The 23,662-nt window shown below is 41.1% G+C and overlaps 1 protein-coding gene across 3 annotated transcripts in view; it reads right to left on the minus strand.

Annotated features, from left to right (window-relative positions):
• LOC117248482 (gamma-adducin) overlaps positions 1-23,662 on the minus strand; it is a 30,690-nt gene that overhangs the window by 4,971 nt on the left and 2,057 nt on the right. Inside the window, exons 1-13 of one of the 3 annotated variants that reach the window (XM_033613610.2) lie at positions 22,143-22,247; positions 15,198-15,435; positions 13,843-13,987; positions 13,032-13,183; positions 12,280-12,360; positions 9,849-9,998; positions 9,404-9,547; positions 5,376-5,474; positions 4,517-4,687; positions 2,874-3,134; positions 2,551-2,667; positions 1,265-1,354; positions 77-200 (exon numbers count right to left, since the gene is read on the minus strand). In XM_033613610.2, coding sequence (XP_033469501.1) covers positions 77-200; positions 1,265-1,354; positions 2,551-2,667; positions 2,874-3,134; positions 4,517-4,687; positions 5,376-5,474; positions 9,404-9,547; positions 9,849-9,998; positions 12,280-12,360; positions 13,032-13,183; positions 13,843-13,987; positions 15,198-15,398 — 1,735 coding nt within the window. In that variant the 5' untranslated portion in view covers positions 15,399-15,435; positions 22,143-22,247. Of the gene's footprint in view, positions 1-76; positions 201-1,264; positions 1,355-2,550; positions 2,668-2,873; positions 3,135-4,516; positions 4,688-5,375; positions 5,475-9,403; positions 9,548-9,848; positions 9,999-12,279; positions 12,361-13,031; positions 13,184-13,842; positions 13,988-15,197; positions 15,436-16,253; positions 16,484-22,142; positions 22,248-23,662 lie in introns of those variants that run through there. The other 2 variants (XM_033613608.2, XM_033613609.2) reach the window with 2 other exon arrangements.

The raw sequence follows: 23,662 nt of genomic DNA on the forward strand, positions 1-23,662 counted from the left end.
ATAACATTTTGGCACTCCTAATTCAGGTGGTGTTTCCCTTTAAGGCTTTGTCATTGTAAAGAAACAGATTGACTACCTTCTTGGCCTTGCTGCTTTCTCTCTACCTCGCTCTTGTATTCCTCCAGCTCCGCTTCTGTGAGCTCATTGAAAGGGTTAGGGGGAAGAGAGCGAGTCTGCTCCTCGTCCTCGATGATGAAAGCCTGATTGACAGCGGAGAATAAAGAGACATTATGAAAACCTGATGTAATGCTTTTTGCAGTACATAAAAGTGGTCGCTGCCATGGTTAAATCAAAATTGGTTATACATTTATGTTTACAATTTTTTCCAGTTGCTTCAGGGAAATGAAAAGCACCGTTTCTCCAAATCCTGTGTGCAGCGCTCACATCTATTCTTCCTTGGTCTCACAACAGTAAATGCATTTCTGGGTGCTTTCATTCAGAACTCTTAAGTACAAGTGCGGATAATCTTCATTTGATCCAGTGATGCATTGCATTAGCCTCTGTCATCAAAGTCGATGAAACTTGTTTCAGTGCTTAGATAAAGAGACACAGTGTTGGCGTCTTCTGTTACACAGACGCAGTTAGTTGCCGTCAACATTTGTCTATCCTAACATGTTTGGAAATTCTTGTAGAATTCCTTATATAGATCACATTAATATACGTTTCTATCTGTTTTCTTGTATTATCTGTGCATTATAGTTTTGTAAACAGATGTTTAGTTTTGTTTTTGGTTGACAGACTTATGGGATTTAGTGTACGGAAGGGGCCCTATGAGGTGTTCAGGGTGGCAGGTCTGAGGACGACTCTGACTGCCTGCAGCTACTCGGTCCACCTGTTGTTAATCCTGTAAATTGACTGACAGTCACTGGGGACAAAGGACGAAACCGTGAAACTGGAGGACTATTGCACACTGTAGAACGCACAGCTAAAATGTCTATGCGGAACATCCTCACTGATTTGGGTGTGCAAAATCGTTTTGTCCTTTTTGGCTCTCTTTTTGTGGCAATGATGAGAACCTTGATGAAGTTATTTCCTTTTGAGTTTAACATCTTGAGTGACTGATCGCCTTTTGCAGGACAAAAGTGTTGTAATGCTCAGTATAAACAGGCATGGTGATTCATCTTAGTGGTTTAACAACTGCAGCAGTGTTTTAGAAAATGTGCTAAAGCAACTGGGAAAAATATATACAGTGACACATTGTATATCATGCAGTGTGGTTGCACCTGTGACTTCATCATTTTTTACAAATGGTAAATATACTCACGGGTCCTTTTACGGTGTCGACAACAATGCCTGCTAGTAACTGAGATTTTGGTCCGGCCGTCATCAGGTCACCTCTGTGCTGCTCTTTTATCTGAACAAAATCAGATGAAACTTGGTTCAGGAATCTTTTACATACAGTACAATATCATAATGTTATACTACACCTGCCAACATAAGGTGTGTCAAACATACTTCTAAAAACACTCAACAACACAGCAAATTACAGTAAAGTTCCTCAATCCATCAAGCTTAATGATCGATTCTGTAGAAATGCATTTTTGCTGCTGCTATAGAGGGATTTTCTTCAGTTAGAGCTGCAATGATTAGGCACTTGATCATTTAATTGGTCAACATAAAAACAGTGGAAACAATTCTAAATATCGTTTTTGTCATTTTCAACAAAAAGTTTGCTGGGTACAGCTTTTCAGTTGTGAGTTTGATACTTTTGTTATATATACGACAGTAAACTGAAAATTTTGGGGGGGTTGGACAACTATTTTGGCGACTATTTTTACTTGAGCTGTGGGAAAATCTAATGAAGACATGCAGGGCTCCCCCCTGAAAGTCGAAGATTCATCACTTGAAGACCCCCTCAGTAGACTACGATATTTCAAGTCAAGCATTTTTTTCTTTGGGTCAGTCAATGTGCAATGTACTACTGGGGACATTTCAGTCCCTACATTTAGCTACAAAGTGAGCACTCCTCGCTTTCATGCTGATCTCAGGTCCAGGCAGCTGTGGCTTTTTACCATGTGGTGTTGGTAAAAAATGTTGCACGTTTCCGATCTGTCGTAACCATAGTTGGCATGTATTAGCTCTGAGGGCTACTTGGCTTGTTTACTATAGTACGTGAACGTCTCTGTCACCCTAAACATCCCACCAAACCCTCTTCAGACTCTCAAACTTTATAATAAAAAAAGAACAAATAGTCGAATATTTGTATTGAACAGGAATCTGATTGGACTGACAGTCAGGTACAGCCCTTGAGACATGACTAATTGAGAATAAAAATGGCAGATTAATTGATTTGCAGCCCCACTTGTCAGAACATATTAATCAGCATCAATTTACTGAAAAGCAAGTCTACTGTCAATTTTCTATGCTGTATGTCAAAGGAAATTGAATGTTTAAATAGTTAATATTTAAGCTTAAAACTGGGTGTGATTTTGTAAGAGACACTCCAATCATGGTACAGTGCAGGCAATAAGGATTTTTGTGTGTCTTTGGTGTTGAGATTTACAGCATGCAGAGGCAGTGCTGTGTGAAAAACGTGATGTTTCAACTGACCCGGTTCCTCTTGTCCAAAACCTCTGTGGGATCAGTGTTAAGTGGGACAAACTGGTTGGGATCTTCAATCTTTATCGGTGTGCCGACACTATTGCCTGGCTCTGAAGACTTCATCCACTGAGAGAAAGAAACAAACAGGGTACAAAGTACAAATTGTGGTGAGAACTTCAAATAATAGTAAAAGTGGTATTTCTCAAACTGGCCACAAGAGGGCAGGGTAATACAAAGAAATGGCAGCTCCTGAGCTCATGATTCCCCTCAGACCAGAACAGTCAGAGCTAGATGATTAAATTTGTTACAGCTTGACATGAAAATCAACGCACCATGGTCTTGGTCCTGGGGCTGACATCCCCGCTGGGTGAATGTTCAGGAACATTGACCCTCAAGTAGCTGTTGGGTGAGTTGAGCCACCGGGTCCTTTCTCTCTGCTGTTTCTGCGCCATAAACTTGAAGGGGCTGCGCAAACCCAGCTCATTGTCCTCTGATGGCACAGCAGACACGGTGGCAGGGATCTCCACGTCGTTCTTAGAGCGCGGTTTTTCACGGACGATGGGGTTCCTGTAAGAGTAGCCTGTTCTGTATCCCTAGAAGGTCACACAAAGGGAAAAAACATTATTCCAGCATACTTGCTGAGCAGCTTTTCTTGACAGAGGTGATATTGTGTGCAGTATTTCCCACTGTTCCCTCACAATCCATTAAATAAGAAACATCAACTACAAAAGATAGAAAATTCAAAGGATGCACGGGCCACCCAAGATCCACTCACACAATGCTTCTAAATATTTAAACAACGCTGTATATACAAACAGCGTTTTTGCAGATGTGCCCAGTTTCAGAGGGAAAAGATAGAACTTTGGTTTAAAGCAGTGTGTTGTTAACAATACATCAAAGACAACAGAGACAACTAGAAAACTGATGGGAACTCGCAGCGGGTGCAGAGTGCAGTCTGAAGCTGGCAGTACAGCACTACAATCAAAATCAAAATTGGCATTTTCTTGCAGGCAATATGACAAGTTTGCCACCAAAAATGATCCCTGCGTTGGGCTTTGATCGCCACAGTGTGAGCAAGCCATCATTTATTCACAGGATTGTTCACTGCCACCCAAAGCACAGTTTCCAAATGTTGTGATTAGTAACACTATTGGGGTGTACAGGCTTAATTAACATATACACTGCACTGATTAAAGCAGAAAGCACCTGGTCTGTATCGGTTACCATCTTTCAAGTTGCCCAGATTAGAGAAAACATCCTGTTAATCAAGTTAGGCATGCACAGAGATCATTATTGTGTCCACCACAATCAGCAAACCCTAGCCTCTGGCATGGACAGACAGACCTCCTGTTGCAGTGAGTGTACTGGCATTTGCACCCAGCGCCATACTAAACAGTCTTGGAGAAAATGCCAAATCTGATTTCCAAATTGAGTACACTAGAGTCCTTACACTAAGTGACTGTGTGGTCTGTGTGGCTGCGACTGCCCACAGCACGCCTCACCATCTGGAAGCTATGATTGAGAGGGGTGGGCGGGCTACGATCACACAGGTCTAACACAGCTGCAGCCCACTCCAGCCACAGTTGTTAGCGAGAAGCCCACTCAAACAGACACAGTCTGACATCTTCTGTGTCCACAGAACATGTCAGGGACAGTCATTAGCAGTGCGGTCGGTATAGCGGGGATTAAACTGCCAGCAGAGCAGAACAGCACAGAAATCTTTAAGGTGAAACAAGAGCAGCAGACTGTATCTTCGCCACGGACAAAAAAAATTGACAATCTGACAATAATTACATGAGTATCTGTAACTGCAGTGACAGCTACCATCAGACACTATGATCCAATTACACAAATCCTTTTCAGATAAGATGAACAAAAATGTATCTGTTCTCTAGTCAGAGACTTCCCGAGGAAACGCCTGTAACAGGAAACTCAAGGCATCATGGGTAAAAGGCACAGGTCAGGGTTCACTCACCAGGTTGTCCAGCATCCTCATGAGGGACTCAAGCTCGGCCTCGCCCACTTTCCACTTGACCTCATTGTCCAACACATGCCCGGCAGTGGCCACTCCCTGGGTCAGGGGTTTAAGCTTCTCCCCGTCCAAGAGCACCAGGTTGTCCACGGTTGTACATCTCAAAACATTCACCTAAACGCAGACAACAAAATTATTCTAGCATACACAATTTTTACATTTGAAGTTAAAAGCCAAATTATTATTTAACGGTTTTCCCTCATGCATTAATTATAATTCTGCCATGTCAAAACTTGCTTAGACAGAGAACATTAATTTCAGAATGTTAAATATTTTCCCTTCTAAGATAGAGCAGAATTTTCATTCCTAAGGAATTGTAATTATATGTCAGCTGGGCTGTCAATATCAGTCAGAAACAATAGAAAAACAAATACAGTCCAGACACAGCAGGATGATGAAAAAACAACCCGACTGCCTGCCCGATACAAAGCAACAGGAGTTTCTCAAAAACACTGCAGGGTTCCACCTGGCTCTGACTGTGAACGGTGCTCTCTAGCACATATTTGACTTAGCTTTGTTCAAACATTCTGTATGTTAGACATCAGCTTTGCTTCCCTTTCAGGCACTGCAGTAATACTTTGCCATTTGCAACGGAGTCTGACTCATTCGTGGAAGAAATGAACGAGACTGCGACAGGTGAAATGGGAAAAATTATATAAGCGATTCATTCAATGTAGTTAGCTTATAAATGTGTAAAAAAGTGAACCAAGGCCACATTTAAGTTCAGAGATTGCTCTGACCCAAACACTGCAATTACGTGTCATTACCAGGAAGAGGTAGCAACGGGAAATTTAGCTTTTACCTGGATTTCACAAGCCTGCTGTGAGTGGTACACGTAGTGAAAAGCCTCTTCTACTGTTTCTCCCAAAGCCAGCAGCCCATGATTCCTCAGGATCATCACCTGAAAAACACAGGTAACGCTTTCATCACCATGATACACTAAACAAATCCATCTGAGCTAATACAATGCATATCCAGATATGCTTACGTACCTTCATTAATGTGTGCATTAACTAGCAAATATTCCCTTATCAACATACACGACACATGTACTGATACAATCTCTGCTGATACTATCTGTCATCTATGGAAATGAGTAATGCCGGGTTTATATTTCTGATATTTCTGTCAGCTTTGCAGACTTCCTGCTTATTTCTGCAAACTGAAAACTATTCCCCTCAGTTGAAACAAAGCTTTTATTTATCCTACTTTTATTTCACAGATAATCAGTTAATTGGAAAACCACAACAAAAAAGCATTTTTAGTCTTGTGTGTGATTTAACTCAGCTTTATATGAGTAGAGGGAAAAGTCTGCTAGCTGCTAGGCTAATTTCTGCAATGGGAAATGTCACAGGCTTATGCTAATAATGTTAGCATGCTGTATATGAGGGGAAAACGTGTCTAGCATGAGACAGTTGTTTGGTCTGTAAACCTTGTGTTATAATGGAGCTGGATTTTGTACTTATGTTTAATATGGTCACTATTAAGCCATGTTTTTTTTGTGTATTAGTTGAATCAATTTAACTTAAATGCACTTCACAGAAACTTAAAGTGGTATAGACACCCCACCGCCAACTAGTGTTTTGGCACTGACACACCACCACACAAGTATAAATGCACACAAGAACATGCCTAGAGCCTATGTGCAACTTTAAATCAGCCCTAATATGATTATTTGCTTTCTGAGAGTTAGATGAGCAGATTGAAGCCACTGTCATATCTGTCTAAAATATAAAGCTGCAGACAGCAGCTGGTTAGGTTAGTTTAGCATAAAGACTTGTAGCTACCATCAGCTCTGAAGCTAACTTATTAACAAGCTCTATCTTGTTTGTTTAATCGGTACAACAAAATCAGGTTGACATTTTTCATGGGGTTTAAAGCTACACTTACTTTTCTTGCATTCTTGCATTTTTAATTGGCCTAAAAGGTTCTGCACTAAGCTGGTTTAAATCTTATTTATCTGATCATTTTCAGTTCGTTCACGTTCATAATGAGTCATCCTTACGTACTAAAGTTTGTTTTGGAGTTCCGCAAGGTTCTGTGCTCAGACCAATCCTATTTACTCTATATATGCTTCCTTTGGGTAACGTCATTATAAATCACTCTGTAAATTTCCATTGTTATGCGGATGATACACAGTTGTATTTATCTATGAAGCCAGAAGAAAGTAATCAATTAACTAAACTTCATAATTGCCTTAAAGACATAAAAACCTGGATGAGCACCAATTTCCTGATGTTAAATTCAGACAAAACTGAAGTTATTGTTCTTGGCCCGAAACAACTCAGAGACTCTTTATCTGATGACATAGTTTCTCTAGATGGCATTGCTCTGGCCTCTAGCACTACCGTAAGAAACCTCGGAGTGACATTTGATCAAGATTTGTCTTTTAATTCTCATTTAAAACAAACCTCACGGACTGCATTTTTTCATCTGCATAATATTGCGAAAATTAGGCCTATCCTGACCCGAAAAGATGCAGAAAAATTGGTCCACGCTTTTGTTACCTCAAGGCTGGATTATTGTAACTCCCTATTATCTGGTAGCTGTAGTAAGTCCTTAAAAACTCTCCAGCTAATTCAGAATGCAGCAGCGCGTATACTAACAGGAACTAAGAAACGTGATCATATTTCTCCTGTTTTAGCTTCTCTGCACTGGCTCCCTGTAAAATCCAGAATTGAATTTAAAATCCTACTGTTAACTTATAAAGCTCTAAATGGCCAAGCTCCGTCATATCTTAGAGAGCTCATAGTGCCATATTATCCCACCAGAACACTGCACTCTGAAAATGCAGGGTTACTCGTGGTCCCTAAAGTCTCCAAAAGTAGATCAGGAGCCAGAGCCTTCAGCTATCAGGCTCCTCTCCTGTGGAATCATCTTCCTGTTTCGGTCCGGGAGGCAGACACCGTCTCCACATTTAAGACTAGACTTAAGACTTTCCTCTTTGATAAAGCTTATAGTTAGGGCTGGCTCAGGCTTGCCTTGTACCAGCCCTTAGTTAGGCTGACTTAGGCCTAGTCTGCCGGAGGACCCCCTATAATACACCGGGCACCTTCTCTCCTTCTCTCTCTCTCTCTCTCTCTCTCTCTCTCTCTCTCTCTCTCTCTCTCTCTCTCGTGTCCTATTACTGCATCTTGCTAACTCGGCCATTCTGGATGTCACTAACTCGGCTTCTTCTCCAGAGCCTTTGTGCTCCACTGTCTCTCAGGTTAACTCGTATTGCAGTGGTGCCTGGATAGTGTGACGTGTGTGGTTGTGCTGCTGCCGTGGTCCTGCCAGATGCCCCCTGCTGCTGCTGTTATCATTAGTCATACTTCTACTGTTATTATACACATATGGTTATTGTCACACATGTATACTATCAGATATTAATATATTATTATTAATTTATTATTACTTTCATTAATGTTGTTGTAAGCTACTGTCATTACTGTCTGTCCTGCATCTCTCCCTGTCTGTCTCTCTCTCTCTGTCTCATTGTGTCATACAGTTTACTGTTAATTTATTATGTTGATCTGTTCTGTACGACATCTATTGCTCGTCTGTCCGTCCTGGAAGAGGGATCCCTCCTCAGTTGCTCTTCCTGAGGTTTCTACTGTTTTTTTTTCCCTGTTAAAGGGGTTTTTTTGGGGAGTTTTTCCTTATCCGCTGTGAGGGTCCAAAGGACAAAGGTTGTCATATGCTGTAAAGCCCTGTGAGGCAAATTGTGATTTGTGATATTGGGCTTTATAAATAAAATTGATTGATTGATTGCATTTCCCACAGGACTTAGAAAAATTTGAACATCCACAACTCCCGCCTCCCTCCAAAGGCCTACTCCCCCCTCCTCCATTACGTCCTCATTACGTCTATGATAGACGTAGGCGTTGGCAAGGTAATGTTAGATACATGGAAGAGGAGAGCGAGTGTAGCACGCCAAGGGAAGAGAAGAAGAGGAGTCATATATAATGTTATAGCCTATGTGTCATTAGAGGCAAACTAAAAATACCTGTCCAGCAGAAACTCTGCGACCATCTCGTCCCTTTTTAGCTCAGGATGAAGCTGCATTCGACCCGAATGCAATGATTGGTCAGAGATTTCTTAGAACTATGTGAGAATGGTATAATTATGAGTTTGTATCTCTGGTGGAATTCACTTACATTTTAGTGTGCCCTCAGCTTATTAATAGCATTTTAACCTAAACAAAGAAAAGCGTAAAATTTCCAGAAAGGTAAGTGTTGTTTTAAGTGCGATTATGACTCTCCACTGATTACCTGCCAACCTCACGGCGACAAAACTCTGGACTCAGGAAGTCCCTGCAACAAGCCAAGACATAGTTTGGGACAAAAACCCAGGCAGATTTTTATTTTTTTTACCTTCGGACAGAGCTGGGCTAGCTGGTCCCTCTTGCTCATAGTCTTTATGCCTCCCAGCTATAGCTTTATGTTTAGCAGACAGATATGAGAGTACTATCAAGCATCTCATTAAACTTTCAGCAATTAAAGCAAATAGGCATATTTCCCAAAATGTCAAGCTATTGTATTAAAAGGTGTTTAAATTATTCTGTTCCCTTAATGTATATAAATGGTTGAGCAGTTGAGTGGAAAACACTTAATACAAAACTAAAATTTAGATGAAAGATACATGTGTGTAACATACTTTACTTCCATATATTAAACTGTATGCAAATGTATTAAATCACTAACATTTACCATCCAACAGGTTCAAATATCCTTCATACAACCACTTGTGCATACAGTGTAATATAATAACTCATGACGAGTTGAAAGCCCACTCTGTCCCATGAGAAAGTGAGCCTGTCACTAATGGAGTCCCTTGGTTTGACAGTACCTTGGCAGTAGGGCCCAGAGCTTTCTGAAACTCCACCTTCTCCTCTTTATTATCCAGGCTGCCATGGTAACCAAAGCAGCTCACATCTCCCAGAAGCAAAGCCTCCTGGGAAATGGGCAGGATTCCACACTTCATCGAGGACACCTGTTAACAAGGGATAAAAGCAAGTAAGACTGTGACGCACAAACATATAAATAGAGGCACTTTTTTGTTTTTTTGTTATAAGGCACAAATAAAACTTAACACAGCGATGTTAATCATGTGCTGTGCATTTTACAGCCGAGCTTCAAAGGAAATGGTAAAAGCGTGTTACAGGGTCTGCATCTAAAATAAGTAGCAGGGGGGCTGCTTTTAACTCAGCCTTTTCCTCTGGTGCAAAATAAGCATTTAACAGCAGCTTAGATTAAGATGAAGCTCATTTAATATCGGCCTGGAGCGTACTTACAGCAGCTGTAGCGGGGGTATGTATGTGGATGATACATCTCACATCAGGGCGCATTGAGTAAATGGAAGCATGAGGAGAGAAGCCAAAGTCGTCGATGCCCAGATCAGTCGTACCCTGGTCCACCACTTCACCAACTATGTTTACTTTCACCTACACATGGCAGACAAAAAAACAAACCAATTCATTAATATTTCAGTTTTAAATACTAAACCTGTAGGCAATTACATACAGTATGATTGAACCATTAAAGGTGCCCTGTGGAGTTTTCTAGTAAACAAACAAAACTGCATTTATATTAATTAATTTCTAACAAAGATACATTGTGTTTATCCTTGAGGCCTAACAAAGTGTTGAATGTAATGCTTCTCCTTGTAAAACATTTGCAAAGCCGTATTTTAAAAAAAAGTATTTAACATTTTGGAGCCTGCATTGTTTACATCCATGTTTGCTAGCTAGCTAACAGTCTCCTTCCTTTCTGCCTTCTGCTAAACCATTACTATGTGTATGTGTACTGGTGACCCTCTTAATTGTGTGTGTGCATATGAGTTCATGTGTTTATTTATGTCATAAAAACAAAACTGGGACCACAGACCACACTGGCCATTGTGCCACATGACACTGCATTAGCATCTATGTTGATACAATTTACCTAATAATCAACCATTCAAATATTTAAACATCCTGAAGACCCTTTTACAGTTTGTAAATTATGATGGCGTACGCAAGGGTGTGCACGCAATACGGCAACAGAAGCGTGGCGCAGTGCAATAGCTTGTAAAGCTATGCAAAGGCATTAACCACCAATGTGGCCCAATAATCAGTGGTCAGATTTGGTGGAGAAAGCTAGCGTGTACACCAGCAAGAAATTACCAGCACACAAGTCTCCAGATGCTAACAACTACATTATCTGTCAAATACCATGACACAGACTCTGAGTTTTCTGTCTTGAAATCCAAAAACTGTCTTAGCCAAAGACTAGTACACAAGGCTACTATGTATGAGCCTTGGGTTGTTATTAACAAACTAAAAACGCCAACATTACATCCTAAAAGAGAACTGTAGCATATATTTTAGCATATCTCAGAGCATTATGCAAACATGAAATCTGCTTCTGTTGAGAATTTTTGATCATGTCCTCAGTCCAGTGGTAGTCAACACATTTTAAAGCTTGCAGCCATAGACTGCACCAATATTTCTCAAAAGTGACCGTGATACATGGTGACTTTCAGCCAAATGTGTCCATGGTTGCTCATAGTAACTTGTCAGCATAGGTAATACACACAGATAAGAATGTATTTAAAATTGACTATGGTAAAACAGAAGGCATTTTGAAAACACCTACATGTTCTGTTCATGTTTTTAACAGCTGCTGTTGCAACAAGCAACTGTGACACATTAAGTTGAGGTACCAGTTAACACGGTGACTCGTTAAACTGAAACATGGTTGTGAACTTGTCAAATTACAGTAGAATCAGAGTCAGACTATCGATTCTGACAACCAAACATGCAATAACGAGCCATTTTGATGCTGGCAACAATTTTGATTTAATGTTTAAGGCTTGTTGACTCTTCTGAATGGCTGGGGCAAAACTCAACTTCCATTGCCAACATGCACACACATACATTTAGTGATGTCGGCTGTGAAAGGGTCCATTATTTGTCAGTACTCATCAAGATATAAAATATATAAATACCCTGAAACTCTCTATTTCATTGTAAATTACCTTTATACAATTCAAACTTATCAATCTAATCAGACCACAAACTATATATAAGTACATGTTTTACAACTGATGTTTGCACTGTTTTTGCATTATAAGCATATTCTGTACAGGCTTAGTTGGTCTACCTCTCAGGGCACTGATATTTAATGAAGCAAAGTTAAGTAAAGTTAGGAGTTGAAAATTGGGATAATGCAAGTTAATATGTTCTTCAGCACAAAGCTTCTTGTGTTTGGCAAGACAAACTAAACCCTTATTTTGGGAGACAAATGAAAACTCACAACAGAAGTTATTAGCTATTACTATGTATGTGGATAACAGGCTGTATTTAGAGAGGAACTAATGATAGTTGAGCACTGTAGCTTTTTCTGTTGGATACATCTAGAAACCTTTGTGAACTCTGATGGAAACAGGTCAGGCAGATGTAATGTATGTTGAGAACTCACGTCCAGTATTACCACCAGAGGTACCGGACCATTCCCTTTACAATAAAAACACAAAAATCTTACTGCACTAACCCAACACTCCTTACTTAAAATTGAAAACTTTAGGGTGTCATCCAATTGATTATTATTGACATTAATTGTGATTTCACCGAATACACTGAAATTGTGTTCTGAATTTTGCCCATTGCTTGTTGTTAAGTTCCCTGATAAAGCAGTTCGTACCCCTAATTGGAAAATAACAACAAACACAGTCATTGTGCTTACCAAATTTGCTGCCGTCACCTCAGCGAAAGACAGACCTCGGGGACTAATAAGAATGTGGTCCTGCTCTTTACTGACACGCACCTGACAAACAAAATGAACATATAATTAAAATCCATTAAATAGGTTACAATGAAATGCATAACATGAGAGAGACATTCTGAAATTCCTATTTGGACTGAGACTTCAGACTGAGCTGTATATTTATTTCTGACCCATATGATGACTCTGCAGCATTTTTACCGCAATAAATTCATTCCTGTCAGGGTCAAAAGCCTGTTAAAAAGTACTGACACCACGTGAGACCAAATCTCCACTCTTAAAATTCTTTAAGCTGGGTTAACAGCTACTCAGAGCAGGAGAGAACCATTTCACACATTCAAGGGTACAGGAAACTCTGAAACACAAAGGAGAACTCTCTTCACTGCGAAGACCTCAAAAATCGGTGTGTGGGTTGATAAAACTCACTTTCTAGGCTTTGTCTTTGGGGAAAATCTGAGCTTTATATCTTGACATCGCAGGTGTTCATCACATATTTCAGTTTGAGTTCTTGCTGTTGGGGAGCTATACATATTCACAAATCTGACTTTTCCAAACCATAAATAATATATGCGCTCTGAAAATAAAGAGGTATTCCCCTTTAAGCCTCCCAGTAGCCAGAAAACACGAGGCACACATTAAAATACACAAACCTTGTGCAGCATACATAAGCAGAGGTGCACTGGAGCGGCAAGTAGTTGTGATGTTGTACTCACAGTAATGTAGGAGCTTGTAAAACGAGCCCAGCTGAAGAGGTCAACAAGCCTGTAGAGGCTGGCCAGCCTGCAGCGACTCTGTTTCTCCCCTTTGGCAAAGGAGGGAGACTCGATGCCATACAAGTCATTGACTGGAGTCACCATGCCAACGCCTGCCGCAAGACACAACATCATTAACATCACATTAAATTTGCATTTTTCCAAACATCTACAAAGATGTTTACTTGGTTTGTTTTCACTGTATATAAGGTTAAAACATCCCAGTGAACTTGAGTCTCTACAGCTGAAGCTTAAAAAAGGTCTTTCTCAGAGGGGTATTTTTGGGATGTAACACCATATAAGGGCATTAGATGATACAGGGCCCTATCTTTAACAGCCACTTTAGCTTTTAAAAGAGCAGGTCTGCCTCTGCGACCTCAGCCATTTCCTACAGAGACTCCTTCCCAAACATTTGCAGTGTTAATAGACAAACTTTTAGTTCCCGGGTGCTCTGTGACCTCCCGAGGACCATAAGGCGAAGAGGTTAGGCTAACATAATTAGCATTGCAAACTGCTGTTAAGTCATTCCCAAGACTGGTCATGAGGGCTGCTTAATAGAAACACTGACAATGAAGAACGCTGTCAACAGCTTTCCGCCTTTTCTGCTGTTTCAGGGTTGTTCAGTGTCACAAGAGTCTGACAATACGGCCTCTGACAATGAAGATATTCAGCCTGCATAATGCACATGGAGTACACACACGCTGAATGACAATCAGGCCCGGATGGAGATAGGGATAGACATTCACACACACACAAACACAGTGGCACTCACTGATGGGTGAAGTCAAGGGGCCAGCCCCTCCCAAGGTACTGGCCATGACCAGGTCAGCAATCTGTCTCAGAGCCAGCAGACCAGTAGGGTTGTTGCCCTTTGTCATCTGGTCCTGAATCAGCCCTTCCAACTCATCTTTAAACACCTGCAGACAAAAAAGAAAGAGTTGTTTGCAAACCGTAAAGCTCCCTTCACCTAGCAACACTATACAATACACAACCTAACTTGAACTTCTTTACAACACCTCATGATGTGTCAGGGCTCACAGCATGCTTATTACATCAGTACACAAATCACTGAAGACCACTCGAAACCTCTTTGTGTGTCTGTGTGAAAAGGGCTCGACGAGAAGCAGGGGGGATCGCATTAAACCCCACAATCAATTTTTGCCTTCAAGAGTAGCCTGCGAGTCTTGAAACAGCACTTTTTTTTTTCTCCTGTGTGCTGCAGCTAAGCTCCAGCATTCTGCTTCATCCGACCACGGTTCCCATGGCGACGAGATGAGCTCCACTTGTTGGGCCTGTTATGCAATCGCAGATGAGTGTGGGCTCGTCTTATTTCCATGCACTTCATGGCATGTGTTTATTGCGCCTCCTTGTACTTCATCTAACCAGACTGTTCTCCTCTGTTTCTGACATAATACTGTATATAGATGCAGAATGAAAGGAAAATGCTGCAATACGGGCTACAACCAAAGATTATTTTCAGTACAGGTTAATAGTTTAAGCTATAAAGTGTCAGAAATTAGTGTCTGAACATCAGTCCAAAGCCCCAATATCTTCGGTTTCATATCGTGCAAGACAATAACAGCCAGCAAATATTCATGTCTGAGGAGCCTAAATGTGAGAGAATGTTTGTCAAATTTGCAAAGTTTGATCGATGACCAAAAAAGCTGCCAATTAATTTGCTGCCAATCTACCAATCTTCAAAGTGACTAGCTGATTCAGCTGTAGCTTACAAAGCAGATACTGTGTATATTAAGTATGTAAGCAAATTCTGAGAATATGCAGACTTTCTTCTACCTTTAAATATAGGTAGTTAGTACACATAATCTGTAATTACATAAGTGAAAACTGATGTGTCGATGTTCAAACACACACAGAGATGGAAGTTTGTCTGCAACAGTGCCACATTTCATAACAGCTGCAGCATAAACTCACAGCTAAAACCATATCTGAGCACAGCAGAGTGTACGAAATGACATTCACATAAACAAGAACAAAATACATTTCAGTCAGCCTCGAGTAAAGGTACGGTATGCCTCTCTCTTTTAAAGCACTGTTTATTACTCATACACACACTGAAAGCTGCGTGTGTAGGTGGGCACTTGTACAGAGCTGCTGCGGGCTACATACCGGACTCTGCAGGATCTGAGTGACCCTCTTCTTTTGCTCCATCATGTTGAAGTCCTGCCTCAGGTCCGGCGACATGTTCCTACTGCGGAGGTACTCGGGGTCACTCTCGTCTATGCGGTTGAGGTAGCGCTCCTTGGGGTCGTTGCTGTTCAGGGACAGGGTGAGGGACCCCGCCGTCTGCCTGACGTCCACCAGACTCATGTCTCTGCTGCACGGCCTCCTACACTTCCTCCGGGATCTGCGAGAGAGGATGAAACACCGCAGCTTGCTTCACATTCAGGCTGTCAAGGCAACCAAGTGTTGATTTAATAGAAAAGATAGTGTATGGGTGCTATGGTGACTCATGTAATTACAGGGATGGAGACAAAAAGCGAGGAGGACATTGTTGTATGATTGATGTTGCTTTGCGAGTACAAAGCTGTTGATGTGCACAAAAAAAGGGACGGGTTAGTCACTGCAGCTGGGGGACATAATGCAAGTATTTTTACAGACAGTTAGTACAATTCAATAGCACAGCAATGAATGTGAGCATCTTACATAGCTCCCATTCTCACAGGCACTTATTTTCTATCACTTAGTGGGTTTTAGCAGAGAAGTTCAGCCTCTTTTCTCTCCTCACAGATGGAGGCCAGCTCATGGAGTGTGAAAGCAGAGAGAAGTGACTTCTACTGTTCAGCCAGCAACTATAAAGCACTGTCAACAATACACAAAGGTAGGCCCCATGCAAATTAGCCAGTCTGGATAGCAGTTAGCACCTCTGGTACCTGGGTATGGGGGTGGAGGGATACAGGAGGTTAAATTTACATCAGGCCTGCATATGAAACTGTTTCACTACCAAACCAAATGTAAACTTCATGCAGACTGTTGTGCATTGCACTCGGGGCATGACGTCAGATTACAACTTTAGACCATATATTACACTATGAAAAGTAACGCAGGAGGGGATACATTAGCCGCAGCCGCAGCCGCGCTTTGAGACTTGTTGTCTGCGCTCCATAAAAACAAAGCGAACACAAACCCACGAGGACAAAACTGTTACTGTAAGTTGATCATTACCTGAAACAAAAGTGCTCAGCTCGTCAATTAACTTGACTCCACACGATGTGATGTCGAATATCTCCGACAGAGGCTCCAGATAATGTTGATAAAAGCAGACGGATGTTATTTCCGATTCGGAAACATTGTGGGAAAAGAGCGCAACTTTGTGCTGCTACAGTATCCAGACGGAGCAGACTGCCCGCTGCGGGTGAGTAGTGAGATGAAGAAGAGTGAAGAGTGGCTGCATGGAGGAGGATGTGGGTGTGTTTGTGTGGGAAAAAGGAAAAGTGACCATGTGACTTCACTTATCCACCCACTAGGCCTTATGTATGCAGCGGGACAAAGGAATGGCCACTCAGGATCAGTTCAGCTCTTCGGGGCTGTTCTTCACAACCATGCTGTTGCTTCCCCTGTAATAACAGCCTTGTAGCTTCGCCACCTTCTTCCTGTGGTGTTGCTTCATCTCTCGTGGTATCCCTAATATCCCACAAGGAACTTGTTATAAGTTACTGCAGTTTGAAGCAGAGTTTGGGATTTTTTTATGCTCCTCTGCCTATCTCTCTATGTGCGATTCATTAACTCCTACCACTTCATTTCATAAATAACTGAGGCTCCTGTGTTACCACAGCTCCTCTGTGGAGGTTTGCATCAAAGCTATATGGCCCAGCCATAACAAAACAGAGAACTTCAAAGCCAGAACAAGTGCTTTCCTCAAAAAGTGAGTGCCTCCACCAGAAAAAGTTTTCCAAAATATAGGATGTTTGCTCTGAGAAAGCAATGAAAGGCAGATGTTCTCTCAAGGAGCAGAGACTATTTCTGATTCTTTTATTAACTTTACATTTAATCCCAAAACCACAAACAATGTTTTCTGATCACTTTAATGTGCCAAATACAATGATAGATGTGATCATGGATGGATTACTGAACAGGCTTACCGGGCACAAGGTTAGGGGCCCAAAGTGTCAGGGCCCCCACAGCCCTTACCTGCAAAAAGTCAATTGAAGAGACACCTACAATCAGACCACAAAACCCCCTTTTATTTCTGGTTCTTGAATCAGTTCTGGTCAGGACTTTTTGGAACTTAGGCTTTATCTAGCAAACCAGCAATTTTGAGTGGAACCATAGTAATCAAGAGTGTGCTATCAACAGAGAATCTTGTACAACGCACAGTGGAAATAAACAGTAGAAGCAAAGTAGGAGATTGCATCAACTACCTGCAAAATTTTGATCTGTTGTTAAAGATCTACCCCCAAAACAAGCATGAACCGACTATTAATGACACCATCACATGCTCTTCTTTGCATGACAGTTTCTTGCTTGACTCCTACATTGACTTTCTCCATTCTCTCTATCCAACCTGTAGAATATGACGAGCCCACTGCTGTCGTCATGGTTCGAACTTCAGGTCAAGGAAAACCTGCTATTCAGGCTCTGAACCAGTTTCTTTTTCATTGAAATGCTCTGAATAGGTTAAAACTAGGTGCAGGAACTGGCATGGAAACTGTTCCATGATGGTGGGAAACGGGCAAAGAGACTCAAAATAACTACGAAGAGATGCAAATCAATGACAAACAGAAACAAAATGACTGCAAAGAGACACAAAACAACTACAAAGAGATGCAAAACAATTCCAAAAGCACTCATAAAGACTATGAAATAGAGCAGAACAACCACAGAGACTCAAAATGACTTCCAAGAGATGCAAATCAGCTCCAAAGAGAAACAAAATGGCTGCTAAGAGACACCAAACGACTACAAATAGACACAAAACGACTACAAAGAGATGCAAAACAACTGCAAAAACACTCATAAAGACTGTGAAATGGATCAGAACAACCACAGAGACTCAAAATGACCACCAAGAGATGCAAAACGACTACAAAGACATGCAAAATGACTACAAAGAGATGCAAAACAATTGCAAAAGCACTCATAAAGACTATGAAATGGAGCAGAACAACCACAGAGACACAAAATGACTTCCAAGAGATGCAAATCAACTCCAAAGAGAAACAAAATGGCCGCTAAGAGACACAAATAGACACAAAACGACTACAAAGAGATGCAAAACAACTGCAAAAACACCCGTTACGACTGTGAAATGGAGCAGAACAACCACAGAGACTCAAAATGACCACCAAGAGATGCAAAACTACTACAAAGAGAAACAAAATGGCCGCTAAGAGACACAAAACGACTACAAAGAGATACAAAACAACTGCAAAAACACTCATAAAGACTGTGAAATGGAGCAGAACAACCACAGAGACACAAAATGACCACCAAGAGATGCAAAATGACTACCAAGAGATGCAAATCAATACAAAGAGAAACAAAATGGCCGCTAGGAGACACAAAATAACTACAAAGAGTTGCAATATGACTACAAAGAGATGCAAACACAAGGAGAGATGCATAACCACTATAAGAGATGCAGCAAAAAAAGGTTAAGCAACTTTTACGTCTGTGTGTGTTGCTCCTATGTAGGAAAGGTGGTGGGGCCTTCTGCATGTCTAGGCCCAGGGGCAAAGTGTCTCATAACCCACCCATGCAAATGATTTGAAATAATTTCCCATGTGTATCACATTGATCTAATCAGACATATATTTATCCCCCATTTGGTCACCTTAAAGTAAAGTAATCGCCACTGAATGTGTTGGCTTTGCTTTCTTGGAACTCATATAGCACATAAGTTCATCTAATGATAATATAGCGATAATAACACCAGCTAATGGAGGCGGATGCAGGGCTGTCTCAGAAAACACTTGCACGGTGCTTTTCTTCAAGTGAATTAAATTGCCTCTCTAACTGTAAACGGGAAATGAGATCAAGATTAAAGGGAATGCGAAGCTGTGCAGATTTATCCTGCGAGGAGAGCAGGGATCCCTCCTCTCTTCCTGCCACCTCTTAACTCTTTTCTGCATCGCTGGCCAGTCTCTCCAGAGAGTGTTGTAGCAATATTCAAATGCAGCTCTGGAATCTTTAATTTTCTCAGCAGCCTGCTCCTGCCAGCCCTCAGAGTTATTACCCCTTTAATCACACACAATCAGACACACTCACACAAATATCTAGATTTTGGGAGTAAGAGAGAGAAGGATTGGGTCACTGACTGACATAACAATGCCAGGAAACAGAGTGGAGTCTGGGAGGCGGAGCAGATATGTGGACATATGGGTTGATGTAATGAAAAGCAGACCTTTCTCACTCCCGAGCTGTGTGAACCCTCAAATCCTGAAACCCTGCCTCCCTGTTTCTGGCAGAGCTCCCACCGAAACCACATACAAGCTTAAATGTCTGCACACACACACGCACTAAACACACACAACATCCTCCCACCCACCAGCCCCCGCATTCTTGCTGACTATTTGAACTTTTCAGTGAGGGCAGTCTATCTCGGAAGCATTGACCAAATGTCAGGTGTTATTAGTCGACGTCTCATTCATACAGATTGCCGCTGAGGATAATGATGTCCGCGGATAAAAGCACACCTTTGTCTTGTCACAAACCAGCTACTTTACTGGAGACGCAGACGCACAAACGCTGCCTGGATCCGCAGTAAAAACCTGTGAGAGAGACATCAGTGCAAAGAATAATGAGCAGGATCGTGTTGTGGTTGAACTTAGGTCAGGCTTAAGAAAGAAGTCTGGCACTGTGGCAGGCAGAGCGTGTTGCACTGAGAAAGTGGGGATGCATGAAGTCACCTTTTGACCTGTAGATTCTTTCTTTCATAGTTTGGTCTCATCTCTGCTGCTCATGGGTTTTGTGGAGGTTAATGTTAGCAGGCTGGATGTGCTTCATGTGAATGGGGGAAAGCTGAGGGATCTTTGTCCTTTGACAGATACATAATATAGTCTACATAATATAATATATATAGGGAGAATGTAAAGCACCGAGGACTCGTAATACGGTCTGTACTGTTAACATTACCATTTTGTAGAGTCACATTTATAATGCATGGAAAGTGGAAAGTTGGACGCTTATTCAGCAGAGGAAAACAGGATCATGAAGCGCAATTGATGATGTACCTTCTTCAAAACACACCTTTATTATTAAAAAAAATTACATTAATTTTAATACTGAATGAACGTTTTACTCCAGTGATTTAGTACTGCACCTCTGTAAAGTTCAGAGACTTGTAAAAGATCCAGTTGAGCTCCAGACACCTTGACCTTTAAGGGCCGTACACACCAAGAACGATGACTACAGCAATAACTATAAATATATCATCTTAAAAATCGTTCTAAGTCAAGTCGATGGCAGTGTCCACGCCACAACTATAACAGCAACAGTGGCGTATTATATCATGGGAATCACTTTAAGAGTGATTTGATAAACGATAGAAACACAGACAGTCAAAATCCATCGGAATTTACAGGGCATCATGTTCAGCATAACAGATGACTCTGCGGAGAGACTCATTGAGGTTAAAAAAATGCACCCCTGTTTGATAAAACAAATAGTCTCTATAAAAACACTATCAAGAGGAAGGACATCTGAGATTCAATCAAGCTCGCCCTCAGTGTGTTATTATCATTACGGAGATGATTATGAATAACTGACATTAGCTGGGTGGCACTACTGCAGGTAGCCTGATGACAGCTGTCTCTGTTTACAAAACTTTATTGTTCATCAGTGTGGATGCTCACGTCGCTATTGATGTAGTTCTTGTTATAGTTATAGTTCGTGGTGTGTAGTATGGGTCAAGCTTCAAAAACGCTGGTTCACTTCCCATAATGCTACTATGGTGTGCTTCCTTAGGCCCTCCATGTCTTGCAAACTCCACACCCCCCAGTTTGAAACACAGACTTAATTAACTCATAGAAATTAGTTGTCTCCGTGCTGAAGATGAGATAACCGAGCCGATACCTCAGTGACATCATCTGGGTCATTTTCAGAAATTATACAAAAGCTCCTTCAGTGCCACAGAAGACGATATACAACAGTTTTCACAGGTTGAGTGCATTGCATGTATTGCATGTTGCCGGTTGAGCGAGTACCACTCCCTGTGACTAGTAATCTGATGTTTGCATATGAAATTCCCCCTTTAAATGTTTTATTTTATTTACTTTTTCTGTAATTTCCTCAAATCTACCAGTTAATCCATGATAATTGGGTTAAATTGGTACAGAAAATATTGCAAGCTCTGTGCAAAACTCAACACTGTGTGCTTAAAATCCCATCTCACCAATATATTAATGAATAATGTATGTACGTTTTTTTAAAAAAGACTATCCTATGACAGGTAACCACGTAGCACTGTCCGAAATAATCATTGGCAAATCTAATTGGAATCATAAATAAACATAACAAAGTGCCATAATTATTACTACTGGTTCTAGTTTTAAGTATACGTTTTTCATGTATTGCATGTTCGTATTGCAGGTTGAGTGAATACCACTTCTGGTGACAAGCAATCTGATCTTTGCATGTGAAACTCCCCTTTAAATGTTTTATTTTATTTTCCTGTAATTTCTTGAAACTACCAGTTAATCTGGGATAATTGAGTTGGGTTGGCGCAGAAAATATTGCAAGCTCTGTGCAAAATTCAACACTTACTTTTCATGCCTCATTTTTTCCCATGATTCTTTGATAGCTCTGGACTCTTTTATTCTCAGGTCGTTAATAATAATTTCAACACATTATAACTGATGATTTGTATTAATACTGGACTATATCAAACCGGGCTTTAGGTGACGGCGTCTTGGTTCGTTGGGTATTATTATAATGACATATGTAAATCAAATAAACTTTCCTACAGCTGTAAAAGTCTGCGGAATGAGAGGAAACAGTTTGTCTCTTTCACTGGGATCTGCAGAGTCTCGTCTTAAAGCTGACAGATGACGGTCTAAATTCAGCCTGTTCTCATAGATTGTCGCCAAAGTACTGCAGGACAAGAATAATACATACCACAGCTTGTTTTCAGTGGATCTTGGTTATTCGGCGCGATGCAGAATAGGGAGAAAGACCTTAGTGCCAGACAAAAACATCGTCAAGGTTTATTGAGACCTCTCAGAAAGTACTGCAAACAGTCAGAGCAACAGATGCACAGTTTTATCATGATTGATGTGGGGGGGGGGACTTTGACTCAGCTCTGTTCTCGGCGCGGTTGCCATGGTAACCAATGCTTATGTTGTCTCCTGTCTGAGGCCGAATTAGGAGAAGAGTGAATGGCTGCCAGATAACGTCCACTTTTACAGACAAGAGGCTGTTATCTGTGAAAAAAAAGAACTGCAGCAGTTCATGGAAATACAATGAGGAGAGGCAAATATAACACGAGTTATTCTGCCTCCGTGACTGATTGTTCTTCCTTGTAATTAGAGCACGAGGGAAAGGGTCATTGTATTCCCCCATTAACCAGGGCCATTCTGTATTGATTTCCTAGAAGATTTAAATCACAACCATTTCCCTTCCAACATACAGACATCTTTGAAATATTGGCCATAACCCTTTCAGAGTTTTGCCAGCCCGCTCCCCGACAACCATTCCTGGTAATTATACTTAGGCCACTGCTGCACACCTTTTTATCAGCATAACCTGACCCGTAACCCTGAGTGCAAGCTAGGGCATCGCGGTAATCTAGGAAGCTTAATTTCTGTTTCCAGAGACTGATATTTATATATAATTTCACCACTAATCTTCCCAACACAGCTGCACATCGTCTGCTGTCAAGAACCTGAAGGTGATTGTGGACCACAGATTGTTTTAGACCACATTGTACATGCTTTTAAACTCTAAGTGCTCACAGAGAGTTATGTTGTTAACCCAGTTATGTGTGCTGTTCTCCAGTAATTTTGTCCTGCAGACAGTATAATTAAGTCAATATATTTCTGTTTACAAGGTTCCCATGGGTCCTTGAAATCCTTGAAAGTTAGTAATATGAAGGGGTGAATGTTTCGAAAACAGACATAAATAGACATGGGTCATTACAATTGCTTGAATTTCAATCTATATATTGTGCAGGAGTAGAAATGGAAGTTCTTTTCTTTTCAAGTAGGCTACGTTCTATGTATTCTATGTGCCACCTTGCTTGAGAAAGTGCATGCATGAGTAATATAGTCGAATGATGCAGGTTAAACAGCGGCAAGTAATCGAGAAAGATAACATGACGCGAACCTTCAGCTATGCCTGGATAATGTCAATTCAAGGGCTCGTAGCTCACCAAATACTGGCTTGTCGAAGATCCATAGGACGTCCATACGGCCCGAAATGCAGTAATTATAATATATATTGTGGGGAACACTCCCACTGCCAATATTCACGTATGCCTAAAATCCCACCTCACCAATATATTGATAAATAATATATATGTTTTTAAAAGAAATGCTACGCTACGACAGGTAACTAGGCAGCGCTGTCCAAAATAAGCACTAGCAAATCTAATTAAAGTCATAAACAACGCAGTTCTGTGTTCTTCATGTATTGCATAT

This window comes from Epinephelus lanceolatus, chromosome 17 (genome assembly GCF_041903045.1).
Source record: "Epinephelus lanceolatus isolate andai-2023 chromosome 17, ASM4190304v1, whole genome shotgun sequence".
NCBI lineage: Eukaryota > Metazoa > Chordata > Actinopteri > Perciformes > Serranidae > Epinephelus > Epinephelus lanceolatus.